This window comes from Molossus molossus, unplaced genomic scaffold (assembly GCF_014108415.1).
Source record: "Molossus molossus isolate mMolMol1 unplaced genomic scaffold, mMolMol1.p scaffold_m16_p_8, whole genome shotgun sequence".
Taxonomy (NCBI): Eukaryota; Metazoa; Chordata; class Mammalia; order Chiroptera; family Molossidae; genus Molossus; species Molossus molossus.
The window spans coordinates 84,664,472-84,679,008 of record NW_023425402.1 but is presented as its reverse complement, the minus strand read 5'-3'; the positions used below and the strand labels follow the sequence as shown (position 1 = coordinate 84,679,008).

At 37.9% G+C, this 14,537-nt stretch overlaps 1 protein-coding gene across 1 annotated transcript in view; it reads right to left on the bottom strand.

The window, feature by feature from the left end:
- The window catches only part of ENPP3 (ectonucleotide pyrophosphatase/phosphodiesterase 3), a 79,883-nt gene that overhangs the window by 21,508 nt on the left and 43,838 nt on the right, over positions 1-14,537 (bottom strand). The window contains exons 15-19 of the mRNA XM_036248369.1: positions 11,733-11,860; positions 5,132-5,198; positions 3,295-3,382; positions 1,645-1,823; positions 104-155 (exon numbers count right to left, since the gene is read on the bottom strand). Coding sequence (XP_036104262.1) covers positions 104-155; positions 1,645-1,823; positions 3,295-3,382; positions 5,132-5,198; positions 11,733-11,860 — 514 coding nt within the window. The remainder of the gene's footprint in view (positions 1-103; positions 156-1,644; positions 1,824-3,294; positions 3,383-5,131; positions 5,199-11,732; positions 11,861-14,537) is intronic.

Below are 14,537 nucleotides of genomic sequence, written 5' to 3'. Positions count from 1 at the left end.
GAGCAAAAGTTCCTGTGAGCTTATTTAAAGAATTCCAAAAAGGTAAAATTGTGTTTTGTTAGGTCAAAACATCAAAGACTTAACATGTATTTTATTGACTTACTTTCATCTTGAGTGAGGTTTAGGTTTTGATTCACCCATTCTACAGCAATATTCTGCAAGATAATGTGGGAGGGGGAAGAAAGTCAGTCAAGGTAATAACACATGTTTTAAAGGTGATCAAGATCATTTCTGCAGCCTGGCCAGTGTGGCTCAGTGATTGAGCGTCGACCCATGCACCAAGAGGCAGCTGGTTTGATTCCTGGTCAGAGCACATGACCAGGTTGTGGGCCCGATCCCCAGTGTAGGGCATACAGGAGGTAGCCAATCAATGTTCTTTCTCATTGATGTTTCTGTCTCTCTCTCCCTCTCCTTTCCTCTCTCTCTAAAATCAATAAAGAAAAAATATTTTTTTAAAAAAGATCACTTCTGCAGTAATCACATGAATGTTTTACTACTGAACAAAGAAGCCAGAATTTATCTTTAAAATGGGGACTAAAGCAACCACTTTGTAATGTTTCATTATTACTATTATTTTAAATGGCGGTCCCATTGAGGTCATCTGGAACAGTAGGTAGGAGATCCACACTCTTACTCAGATATGTGCTGTGTGTTTGCTTTTCATTAGGAAGCTTGACTGGACTCTTGCCCCTGGAAGTCTCTTTTTGCTAGTTATTTATGTATGTATTTGTTTATTTATGTGGTATAATATGATTTTGAGGATCAGAGAATGAAAAGTCTTTGCTGACTCCTGGTTACAAGGAATAATTCTTACTTGAAGCAGCAGGTGCTTTATTTAGCACTACAACCACATTTTGAACTTGGCATTAAGTGCCCCTTGACATTAGTTTTAGATTCATAGACTCCTAATAACTGGGCTCCAATTACATTCCGAATCCCAGCCCCACCCGTGTGCTCTAATTCTCACAGGTACGCTTAGTCCTTGCACTATGAGCTTCTGTTCTGATTGTTGGGGGTCCTTCTTCCTGGCTGTTGGGGGGCCCTTCCTCACACGGAATCTCACCTTGCTGAATGTCTCCCGGGATCTAAAGTTTTGCCCCTGAACTCAGCAAGACACACAGCCCACTAAAATGAACTTCCCAATACTGTTTGTCAGCCAGCCTCCAAACATTGCCAGGAGACCTTTCACTGTTACCCGAGGAATACCTCCCATTTTGAATGCTAGGATTTTTGCTGAGTAGACACCACAGCACCTACCCTAGTGGGTATGCCTGACCCTGGATCACAATCCCTGCACCCTCCCAGCTGTTTCTGCTCTCAATAACCACCCACAACCATCTCATTCTTAAGATGTAAGAGAGATGGTTTATGCAGGAAATCAAGAGAGTGCCAAGATTCTACTGATTTGAATGGTTAGGGACAGTTAACTCACAAGAGAATTAACACTTTTCAAATAGTGCTTTCCAGTTTTCAAAGCAAATTCACATACTTAATCTTATGATGTGTCTCTCATTTCCAGATGAACCCACGTATACTTACTTAGTAAATATCCAGGCTAGAGCACAAACCTGCTTGTCAGCCACCCTGCTCATAGATTAGCTTGCTCCCTTTACATTCTTATAGCCACATGAAATTATTACTTACATTTTGTAGCTTAAGGCATGAACAATCTAGAGTATCTGTGGGCAATGGAACAGTAAAACCACAAACAGAAAACTTGGACACTTCCTCTGCATGGGACGGCTCATAAAAAGGCACCTTCAGGAGATGGTTTAAACTACCATGGGTACCGTTGTTTGGTGCTGGCTGAATGTGTAGAAGATCTGTTTTAAAAAATAAGTTCAAAGTAGATTTAAAGTGGAAGGCAACAACATCTAGTAGGAGACGGAAGAAAACAAACGCCCACTGTTCACTTCCTTCCATAAATTCTGCTGTGCTGCAGTCCCAGTTTGCATGTGCCATTCGGTTTCCTGCCGTGCTTCCCCCAGAGTTTCCATCACCCCATCCTGCAGCGGTTCTCAACCTGTGGGTCGCGACCCCTTTGGGGGTCAACCGACCCTTTCACAGGGGTCGCCTAAGACATAATAGTAGCAAAGTTGCAGTTATGAAGTAGCAATGAAAATAATTTTATGGTTGGGGGTCACCACAGCATGAGGAACTGCATGAAAGGGTGTGGCATTAGGAAGGTTGAGGGCCACGGGAGGATGGCAAGGGGTGGTTGCGGCGGACGGGCTGCGGGAACTTGCAGGAGCTGTTTCAGTTCCTCCAGAGAAAAGCATCGCTGCTACAATGACATTCTGTTCCTTAAGCATGTGACAGTTTACTAGCACACAAAGCGATACTTTTGGAAAAACAAGTTTAAAGAAGTTAAATAATCTTACTTCTAGTATATTTACTTAATCATGTGAAAATTGTCTAAGGACGGGTACTTTTTAAAAATTAAACTAGTGAGTTTTGCTTAATATTTAGAGAGCTTTCTCTAATTTTTTTTCCCATAAAAGCAAAATACACAAGTATTTTTACAAATGTAGTCATTTAAGTGGCTCCTTCGGGGAACGACCAAACAAATGTCTCCTAGACTGGAATCCTTCTGAGCCTCCCCACGAAGGGCCAGCAGCTCTGACCACATACTCACCTCGGGAACCAAAAACTTAAATTGTTAAGGCGACAACACATTATTTTTCAATGGATACTCTTTGGTTTCTAAGTCGCATTCAATTACCATAGGCCTTGGCAAGATGAAGAGTGACAACTGTGAGCATATTGATGTCTGAATTCCTAAAGTTAACTTACTCATTGCCTTGCCTGCGAAATAATTTGTTAATGCAATGATTGAGGTAAGCATGTAAGCAGAAATATAGGTTAGATTCCCTAAAATTCTAATTATTTAAGGTTTATAACATTGAGGGTAATAACCAGTGTCTCTCTAAACAGGATGTTCTTACCCTCCTTTTATGCCAGAAGTTTCTCTCTGTAATTACAGGCCAATACTTGTTTCTGGGTGTATTATTCCCGCTTTGAAAAGTTGCAAGAGTAATTTTGTGTATCTGAGTTTTATGAAATTAAATTTTCATAGAGTATCTAACTAATAGAAAAGCTGGTCTCCTGAGATCTAAAGTTTAGCATTACTAGAAATAATAATAATAATTCACTCTTATAGATGAATAATTCTGAATAGTAAATAATTCTCCCTCATCTTTTTCACTTTCTGTCTTCTTTAGCGCCAATTTCAAAATATATATATTTTTAAATTATATCCACATTTTGCTGTTGGATTTATGTAGATATACTTACCACATATTAGGTTATAAATTTCAATATTGTCAAATGGTTCCACTTCAGTCTTCTCTTTGAAACTGGGTCCATGCGCCAAAAAGAAAGCCTGGATGGTAAGGATCCCACTATTACTCGATGTCGATTAAACTCAGAACAGATGTTGGAAGTGACACAATGTTCTCTCTGTGACAGCTCTTCTATTTGGATTTAGGCCTCTGTGAGCATTTCTTTTCAGATCCAAAAATTACTTTTATATCGTTTCTACCTTGAGGTTGTACCAACCCCAGTCAAATGTAATCCACACTGTGTCTACTTCTTCTGACTCTCCCTGCCTCCACCGCACCTCGTGTGTCAACAGACCAGGAGAATGTCCAAAGCTGAACAATATCAATTAGAAATTCATCATACACCATTATATACTCTTTTCATGTTCCTTTCCCATCATTGCTCAAATGTGTTAATTCTGGACAAAAATGTTGAAGATACTGAGCACTGGATTTTTGCACAACTTGTATGAACCCACTGATTTCTCAAATATTTACCCGTTTTTATTTTTAGGATGAAAAGATCTAAATATTTTCATTTCTGTTAATTAATGTTAACATAATCATATTATTCATAACAAGCCTCATTATTTTAGATTGCAAATAACTCAAAGAGAAGTATCAAGCATAAATGAACAGTTCTTTTCTGGTCATGAGATATACACAATTTTCTAAGATAATCAGCAAAGAACTGGAAACATAAGATTTTCTTACCGTAATTAACTTATTTATCAAATAGTACCCTAATTAATAAAGAAGTACTCCGTCTCCAGAGAGTTTTAAAATATTTACCAAGACATATAACTCATCATGACAGTGGTAGGAGGCAGCATATTCATAAATAGTCTAACACAATTTTCCTCTATTTGGAAAGGAGTATGTGTGTGTGTGTGTGTGTGTTTGTGTGTGTGTGTGGTCTGTGGTGTGTATTACAAATGGAACTAGTCAAGACAATCAGGTCACAAACATCATAAAGTTTTGCCTTTGGGAAAATATCGGCTAAACTTACTCATAGACTCCTTCAAACTTTCTTTCCTGGGCTTCTAGAACACCACATGTGTTCTAGAAACAGTCTCTCTGTCAGTGACTTTTTATCCTCTTCAGGTCAAAATGCCTAGGGCTCAGTTTTTGGTCCACCACTCTACTTACACTTAATCTCTGACAATCTTATCTAGTCACATGCCTTTTAAATAAATTACATATCTAAAATTCTTTTTTTTTTCTATCTCCAGGTTGACTCTCCTTTCAGTTGCCTATATAATATTCTCTACTTCTGTGTCTAATGAATATTTTGAATTTAACATGTCCAACTGGATGCTCACTGCTTCCCCTCCACCCAGCTTCAGGCACAGTGGAACAGCCTTTCAGTGGTCTGCGAAGGCTCTCACGCCCCCAATACATCAGACACATTCCCACCTAACAGGGTTTGCACTGCAGTTCCCTCTGCCTGAGACACTTGTCCCTTGAAAGCTTATTTCTTTTACCTTTTTAAGGTCTCTGCTCAAAGTCAGCTCAATAAATCTTATCCTTTCTATCTTATTTAAAGTTTCATACTGCCCCCATGGCACCATCAAACACCCCCAATTTTCATCTACTCTGCTTTATTTTCTCTTTATTTCCAATAGCACTTATCCTCTAACATACCAAATAATAGATTCCTTTATTATTGTCAATTGTCTATATGCCCCTGTTAGAGAGAAAGCTTCCTGAGGGCAGGGATATTTATCTGTGCTCAGGAGTCCTGAACAGTGCCTATCACAAAGTAGGTGTTCAATAAATATTTGTTTAAAAAAAATAGAGCATTAAGTTACCTCCATGGCCTTAAACTTATTGTCATAGCCATGATCACCTCCTCCACAGGATGAACTTGATTTACTCCTATAAAGAAATAATATTATCAATCTTTTGATATAAGATCTTATTGCAAACTAAGCTTCAGTAGATTTTTATGTAGCTTCTGCTTTTATGTAAGTACATTTTTCTGTCAACAACAGCATACATATAGTTATTTTTATGCTCAAATTCACAGTCCCAGAGGAATAAATAGAATGGTAGAAGAGAAGGAAGGAGAATTCCAGGGTTTACAAAAAGAAGTCAAAAGCCTTCGACTCTTAGACATTGACTAAAGGATAATAACAAAAGCATAGATTAAAAAAAGAATTTGTCTTCATGCTTACCTGTATATTTTCACATTAATGCCTGTGTTGTGAATGACTGATAAATACAATGTGGTATATCCATACAATGGAATATTATGCATCAATAAAAAGAAATGAACTACAGTTAACCCTTGAACAATGTGGGAGGAAGGGAGGGTTAGAGGTGCTGACCCCTCCCCATGCACATTTAAAAATTTGCATATAACTTTTGACTCCCCCACAACTTAACTATACTCCGTATCTGAAGGGGATTCATTCCAGGGCCCCCTGTGGATAACAAAATCCACTATACTCAAGTCCCTTGATAACATGGCAGAGAACAGTGCATACACTTGGCCCTCTGCCTCCATCGACTCCCAACCACAGATCAAAAACAGCACAGCTTGTTCAAGGGCCAGCCGTCCTGATATATGCTACAACACAAATGAACAAAAGCATTATGCTAAGTGGAAGACTTCCACAAAAGGCCATATGATAGGCAACAGGAACATCTATAGAGACAGAAAGTAAATTACCCGGGTTAAGGGAGGATTGGGGAGAAATGAAGAATGTCTACTAATGGGTATAGAGTTTCTTTCGGGGGTGATGAAAATGTTCTAAGATTGATTAGGGAGGTGGGTGCATAACTCTGTGAATGTATTTTAAAAAAACATTTACTTATACACTTTAAGTGATATGCAAATTATCTCTCAATAAAGCTTTTTTTAAAAAAAGAATAGTTTGATTAATATGTTACTTGAACTGGAAAAAAATATTGATTCCTATTTTACAACAGAGAGGTCTAGGAAAATAATATAAAAGTATGAATAAAGAGTACTCAAGGCAAGTTAATATTAAGAGGCAGTATATTTAAAAATAGCCCAACACAATTTTCCTCTATTAACACTTGGTAAGGACAAGCAGTATATTCTGTAAATTCAGAGGGTTTTTTTTTAACTTTTGGAATTTTCTTCCATAGGTTATTGCTCTATTACTTGAATCACTTCTCAAATGTAATTAATTTGTTTTTTTGTCTACTTTTTATATTTTAATCTTTTAATTGAGCAATATCGGTATTTTATATGTAGTCAGTTTTTATACTGAAAACGAAATAGCAATCAATGAACCTTGATTTTTTTTTTTTTTTTTTTTACAAAAAGCAACAACATTATACTGGTTCAAATTTTAAGTCTCTAAAGGAAAAAAAAAAAAAGACTCCTATTTCTAAAGGTTGGCCTTCAAAGATTTCTCTCATCTGCTTCCCCCCTCCCCATTCCCCATTCCCCAAGGCAAACACACACACACACACACACACACACACACACACACACACAACATTTATGTTTGTTTTTACATTGTAGGCTCAACTGAAAGCAGGACTTTAATTTGTGTCTTAAAAAAATCAACTTTTAAAAAAGTTATAAGTGAGTCTCACTCAGCTTAAATAAAAATAAATCATAAGATTAAAAAAAAAAAATCATGACACTGAGAGGGCCACACCCCACTCTACCCAACAGAAAAGAAAGAAGAGATTAAGTACTACCGGAAAGAAGGAAACAGGACTCCTGTTTATAAGAGGTTTCAAGTTGATTACCCTGAAGTTCCAGTTCACATCCTTATCTTAGTTAATTCCAATAAAATTGTTGGTCTAAGGTAAGAGTTGCTTAAAAACTATTTTTATCTTTACTGCAGAGATATTTCCTTCCCCAACATTACGGAACTATATGATTAGGGATAATTAAGTATTTAATTCTCTGTGGGAAGATTACTCATAATCTGTAGATTATTCATTAATGAAAGAAAGAAAAGGTCTTTTGAACCAACTTGTCAGTAAAATTTTCTAAAAGTGATCCTTTATTTGTCTATTTTATTTGTCTTTCCATTTTTAGAATAATCTCTGTGGTTTTTTGTGTTGTTTTTTTTTAAAAAATATGACTCCTAACCCAACTTAGTTAGTAAACTTTAGTAAGGATTGCAAATCTTTATTTGGAACCAAAAGATAAAAAAGATTGTTTGAAAAAGTTCTATTTCCTATTGCAAATGAAAACTTGAGAAAGTTGCTCTTCTAACTATTCCGCTCATGTTTCCAGCCATTAATTTGGCTCTGGAAACTACATATGGAAAAATGAAAGCTGTCATTTGGAAAAGATGTGTTGATTTTATGTGTCATAATTTAGAGCAACTTCCAAGTACTATATGAAATCCTTTGGAACAAATTCTTTTTTATCTTCTTCATGTCTAATTAATAAAATCGAGATCAAGGCCAGATCTCTCTGTCACAGCTGGGTAATGACACAAACGGGAGATGAGCAAGACTTATTTCAAGATGCCCAAGCAGTTGCCAAGTCCTATCTTCCTCTGTAGTGTCTTCCGCATGTTCCCCTTGCTTTGCACCCCAACTGCCACCATCCTAAACTAGAGCCTCATCACCTCTGAGCTGAACACCCTTCCTAATTGGTTATCTGACTCAGAACTTCAGAATCTTCCTATAAACACGTACACCCCCTAATCCTGTGTTACACTATTTATCACCGCTGGAAATGGAATTTGTGTCTTAATGAATACAAATGTGGGAAAAATACGATGAACCAGTACTATCCTGAAAAATCTGAGTTATGAGTTCAGGATAACTGCTTTCCTGGTAATGTGCTACCCAACTGGTCTTACCATCATTTCCCCCCTGCTGCACAGCCTCCGTTGGGGCTATTACAACACTGAAGAATGGATCCCTCCACATCTTCCTAAGTGTCCTCCCTGCCACTCACTTGACCCTCCTCCTCCACGCGGCAGCTGGAGCAGGCTCTCTGAAATGCATAACCCACTGTATTCACCTCCAGCCACCTTGTTTTTACTGGTAATCTCTCCCTTCCTTCCGGATCAAAGTCACACTCCTTGGTCATGGCAGATCAGGTCCTTCATGCAGAATTCGCCCAGTGCCTCAGCGATACAGGACTACCTGCAGTTGCTGAAATCTAGTTCTTCTGCCTGAAACCAGACTCTTTCTGCCATGTTTTTGCCCCAGGACTGCTGCTGGCTTTTGAAAGGTGCCCCCACTGCACCTGGAGGAGAATTTCAGGAAGAAGCAGCTCTGAGAAGATAGGGCCTGCTTGGCAAGCAGGTGGGTGCCTCCCGGCAAAGAAATATTTCCTTTCTTCCTGCACACACTGCCCATGTCAGGGCTTGGTGAGCTGAGAGGGTTACCTTTCTGCTCCTACTCGTCTTGGCTGAGCGCCTCTGGCAGACTGCACTGCCGCACAGGGAGGGGCCGCTGTGTGCGGTAGCATGTAGCTTAACTCACCCGGAGTCTTCCACGCAGAGCAGGACTCATGCTCACCAGGAGGCATTCCCTGCGGGCTCTGACCACACCTGCGCCTTGTACTTGATTCCCAGTACAGCAGTCGTTATACCCCATCACATTGCCGTCTCCCTCCCCACCGGGGCTAAGATCTTTAGGGTGGGAACTGTGTCTATTTCCATTTCTTAGAAAGGTGCCTGAGACGTATTTGTTAGCTTCTAATAAATATAAAGCTTATTTCCAATAAATATTCCCAATAAAATAAAAAGTTATTACTCATGTCTCTCTGAAAGCGCACTTTAACACCACTTCAACTATGGTTTCAAATGGTTGGGTTTCTCGCCCAGCTGGAGTGGCTCAGTGGTTGCGCATCATCCCGTGCACCAAGAGGTCACCGGTTCTACTCCCATTCACGACATATGCCCGGGTTTGATCCCCAGTGTGAGGCGTGCAGGAGGCAGCAGATGGATGTTTCTCTCTCTCATTAATGTTTCTATCTCCCTCTCCCACGCCCTTTCTCTCTCTAAAAAATAATTTAAAAACGTATTTATAAAATAAATCAAATTATTGAGTTTCTCCAAATTAATAAAATCTAACACATTTTGGGCAAAATAAGGATAATAATGAAAATGAATTATGCTAGCCCAGACAGTGTGGTTTAGTGGATTGAGCAACGTCCCATGGACTGAGAGTCCTGGTTTGATTCCCAGTCAGGGCTCATGCCTGGGTCTCAGGCTTGATCCCCAGTGGGGCACATGCAGGAGGCAGCCGATGGATGTTTCTCTCTCACATCGATCTTTCTATCTCTCCCTCCCTTCCTCTCTCTCTAAAAAATCAATAAAAACATATTTTAAAAAAATTGATTACGCTAAAATGATAAAATTTGCAATAATTTTGAAATGCAAATCTAATCTAGTTATCAGATTGTAAACACTAGAAATGAAGTCAGCACACTTTAACTTAGAAAATAGGTAGCCTGAGACTTAGGTGTTAACCGTTGGAGATAGAGTGACCCCAGGACTTCTTCAGATGAGACTCCTCAGTTGTTCTGGTTAGGGTGATAGTCAACATTTCCTGTGATGTAACTTAGTTTTTTTCGTATGCTAATAGCAAGAGAAAATTAAAACCAGGCTTTACATTACAGATGCATTACTGATGAGAAAAACAAAGTCCTGAGATACCAATTTGTCCAAGTTCTCCCAAGAAGCTGGGTGCAGAGCCTGGTCCAGACCTCTCCAGCGGCTGCTTTCCTTCTATCTGGCTGCTAGCTGTTAAATGTACAAAGCTCATAATTTGGGACTGGGTATTGGTGCATGAAACCCACAGGTATTCTGGTGGCTGGACTCTTATAAGCCATAGGTCATGCTGTGGGATGGACGGGCACTTTCTCATTTGTACCAGCGGTCTCCTAACTTCTTTGATCTCATACTCTTAACAATAACTATTTGGAGAACGTTAGTGCTCCCACATTTGGACATATATTTATTTATATATTATACACATACACTACTAATAATCCTATATGTTTAATATTAATAAAGCTTAATTTTGTTCATATATTTTAACCTTCTTTCAGAGAATGCTGTTCTGAGCCCATGGGACAGCCGACTGAGGTACACAAAGGTTATGAAACTCCAATCTCAAGAAGAGAGACCAGTGCCACCCTGTTTGGCTCAGTGGTTAGAGAGTCAGCCTGCGGATCAAAGGGTTGCAGGTTTGATTCCTGGTCAAGGGCGTGTATCTGGGTTGCAGATTCAATCCCCCGGCCCTGACCTGGGTCATGCAGAAGACAACAAATCAATGTGTCTCTCTCAAGACACCTCTCTCTCTCTCTCTCTCTCTCTCTCTCTCTCTCTCTCTCTCTCTCTCTCTCTCTCTCCTTTTCTATCTCTCTCTCCCTCCACTCTCTAAAACCAATGGAAAAATATCCTCCTGTGAGGATTAACAAAAAATAAAAGGAGAGGCCAGTGCCATCTAGTGACTTGGTGTGAAACTGCACACTCTCTGGTCTAGCAATGTACCTTGGCTTTCTTAGTACCTTATAAAAGATGCTAGGCCAAATTTCCAGTTCCTTGTCCTGCATACACTTATATTAATCAGAGCCCAACTCCTTCATCTTTCTTCAGCCCCTCTTTCTTTGTCAAACATATCTTTCAGCCACTGTATTCTGACTGTCCTCTCTACGTCCCTGGCTTTACGAAGCATAAAAATAAGATAGGTCAGAAAACATAATTTGATCCTGATTCTGTTCATATCCACTTACACACATGGAAAAAATGCTAGAATAAGAAACAAACTACCATAAAGTGTGTATTTATTTGTTTACTGGCTGATGATCAGTCTTCTCCATTTGACAAGGAGGGCAGGGATCATTTCTGTATCTCAAACACTTAGAACAGGGTCTGGGCACAACCAAACGTCAATGCAATCTTTTTATGTCAATGAATTCTTTGGTTATTTGGGGGTGCAGTAATTTTTATTTTCCTTAAACACACTTAAATTTTGCAAAGGCTCAATAATCAACATGAATTACAGTCACAACTAGAAAAAAAGAAGTGTGACAACCCATTGGTTGATTTGGTCTTAACGTGCTCTTTTATAAAAACCACAAAGATGACGAAGATCTTAAAGAGCCAGCCTGGAAGACAACTGATATCATCTTTGTATTCTGTCTGCCATCTGAAAGAGCCCACAGAGGGTGGGGGAGGGGTGGAGGAATGTGCTGATACTGACAGTCTCTGGAACGGTCAAGGCACTTCTTCCTCATCCTCATCTATATCCTGGAGATTAGGAAGCTCAACTCAGCAACCTAATAACACCCATTTCAAAATACAGAAGTGCTGGGCAGCATATACAAGATCAAAAAAATGTCATGCTCAAAAAATGTATATGATCATAACAGCAGGGTAAGGCCAAGTAAATGTACAGTGAAAGATGGTTGTTAAAATTACTGTGAGATAAGTAAAGAGACACACAAACCTCACAGCCTGCCACTGTCGATCCATCAAAAGATGAGCTTTGTCAATTCTGACGTTTTTGGCAAAGTGTAGTCGTTTTGGCAAATCGGGAGTCAAATAAGGTTTGAAATGCTGATCAGGTTTTCGGCACTGAAAAACAGATAAATTATTATTTTTTTATATTATTTTTCAATTACAGTTTACATTCAGTATCACTTTGAATTTGTTTCAGGTGTACAGCAGAGTGGATAGACAATCATATACTTTACAAAGCATTCCCCTCCCCGCCGCGATACTTCAAGTGCCCACCTGGCACCTTACATGTTATTACAATATCATTATCTATATTCCCTGTGCTGTACTTTACATCCTCATGACAATTTTGTAACTATCAATTTGTAATTCTTAACACCCTCACCTCACCTGTTTTCACCCAGCTCCCCAAACCCCTTCCACTCTGGCCATCATCAGTCTGTTCTCTATATCTATGAATCTGTTTCTATTTTGTTCTTTAGATTCCACATAAAAGTAAAATCATATGGTATTTGTCATTCTCTGTCTGATTTATTTCACTTAGCATATTTCTTTTTATGGCTAAGTAATATTCCATTACATATAGGTACTACCACTTTTTTATCCATTCATCTACAGATGGGCACCTGAGGTGTTTCCATATCTTGGCTATTATAAGTAACACTGCTATGAACATAGGGGTGCCTATATTCTTTTATTTTAGTGTTTTGAGTTTCTTCAAATATGTACCAGAAGTGGAAGCATTCCGTCAAAAGGCAGTTTCACTATTAATTTTTTGAGGAAACTCCATACTGGTTTACACAGGGGCAACAAGAGAAAAGCATACGACTGTCAGCTGATTTCTCAACAGAAACTTTGCAGGCCAGAAGGGAGTGGCAAGAAATATCAAAGTGATAAAAAGCAAAGACCTACAACCAAGATTACTCTACCCAGCAAAGCTATCATTTAGAATTGAAGGTCAGGTAAAGAGTTTCCCAGACAAGAAAAAGCTAACAGAGTTCATCACCACCAAACTAGTATTACATGAAATGTTAATGGGTCTTCTTTAAAAATAAAAATAAAAAAGGTAAAAAATATGAACAATAAAATGGCAATAAATACATATTTATCAATAATTGAATCTAAAAATCAAAATAAACAAGCAGACTAGAAACAGACTCATAGATACAGAGAACATTTTGATGGTAGCCAGATGGGAGGGGGTTGGGGGATGGATGAAAAGGTCAAGGGATTTAGAAGTACAAATTAGTAGTTATAGTGTAGTCATGCGGCTGTAAAGTATAGCATAGGAAATACAGTCAATAATATTTGAATAACTATGTATGGTGTCATATAGGTATGAGATTTTGGGGGACCATCAGTTAATAAGTTTTATAATGTCTAATCACTAGACTGTACAGCTGAAACTGATATAATATTGTATATCAGCTATCATTGAAAAATAAAAAATGCTTTAAAAATATGATGTAAATTACATTGTTTGATATTCTAAGTTTTTATTCCTGTTTACCCACAATAAATTTCCCTTCCTTTTTTGAGATAGAATAATAGATGTAAGTCTACATTTAGAATGGTGCTTTTGAGTTTAAATTTATATATGAAAAGTATATACTACATTAGTAGAATGAATAAAAATTTTCAAAATCACTTTGCACTCAAAATCCCTTCACAATAGATTTAGTTTACACTTTAAACAATCCACATTTGCTTAATCTTCAAGTCAGTAGTTTTTGAAACCTAGTATAGTCTCTCTATTTGTAAAATATTCATAGATTTCTCACAAATTGGAAAGTAATGTTGTTTCTTTAATTATTGCTGTTGTTTCTTTAATTATTGCTGTTGTACCTAGATACATTTTTTAAAAGTATATAAAAACAAAAGTCAAACTGGTTTCTATTTATGCACAAAAAAAAAAAAAAGTGAGGAAGTGAGAAATAGACTATGACAGAACTTTTTCTCCCATATGACCTCTTTGAGAAGAGAAAAAAACAATACACGTAAGAATATGAGTATGGATGAAAAAGGAGTTCTACAGAAAGTAACCTCACAGGTTCATCTGATCGTAAATGGTACAGTAATAAATCATACATTCTTAACTGGGTAGGTCATGATAGTAGTCACTCCCCAGGCATATAACTTCTTTAGTGCAAGGTGTCTTAAGTAAACCTCGTCCATTGTTTTTGTGCATCTAGGTTAACACACCTTTTAAAAACATAAAATCACTCTCAAGAGAACACATAATCTGGTTAGCTATCCTGTAATCCAATCTCTGCCTTGCTTTCTCCCACCTTCTTGTAATCATCCTTAGTTCCCTCCTTAATGTCAAATACATAAAAGAGAATTCCAAGGCATCTGAGATTTTCCTTTTCGGCAACTCTTATCACTTTTGCCTCAAAACACTTTTATACAAATTCTCTACAGGTTTGGATATTTCTTAGGTAGATGTGGGAAAATGATTTTTTTCTACTTCCTCGTTTTCTCATTTATTTTAAGCCTCGATAATTTCATAAATATTTCAAGTCTATCACTATTATCTCATGCTCAGTTTATACAAAAAAGGATAAGAGACTATGAAATTAAACAAGAGTAATTTTAAAAGAAATGTAGAAAGTAAGAAAGCAACGCATGTTATAGGATGAAAGGGGGAAGAGAAAAATCTTTATTGCACAGGTTTTTTTCTTGCTTAGTTTGTTATCTTTTCTATGTTTATTTTTTTTACTTTTGTGTTTGTTATTACTTCCTTCTTAAGCCAATATTTTTGTACCTTCCAGACAAGCACGCGATGGCAGTTGCT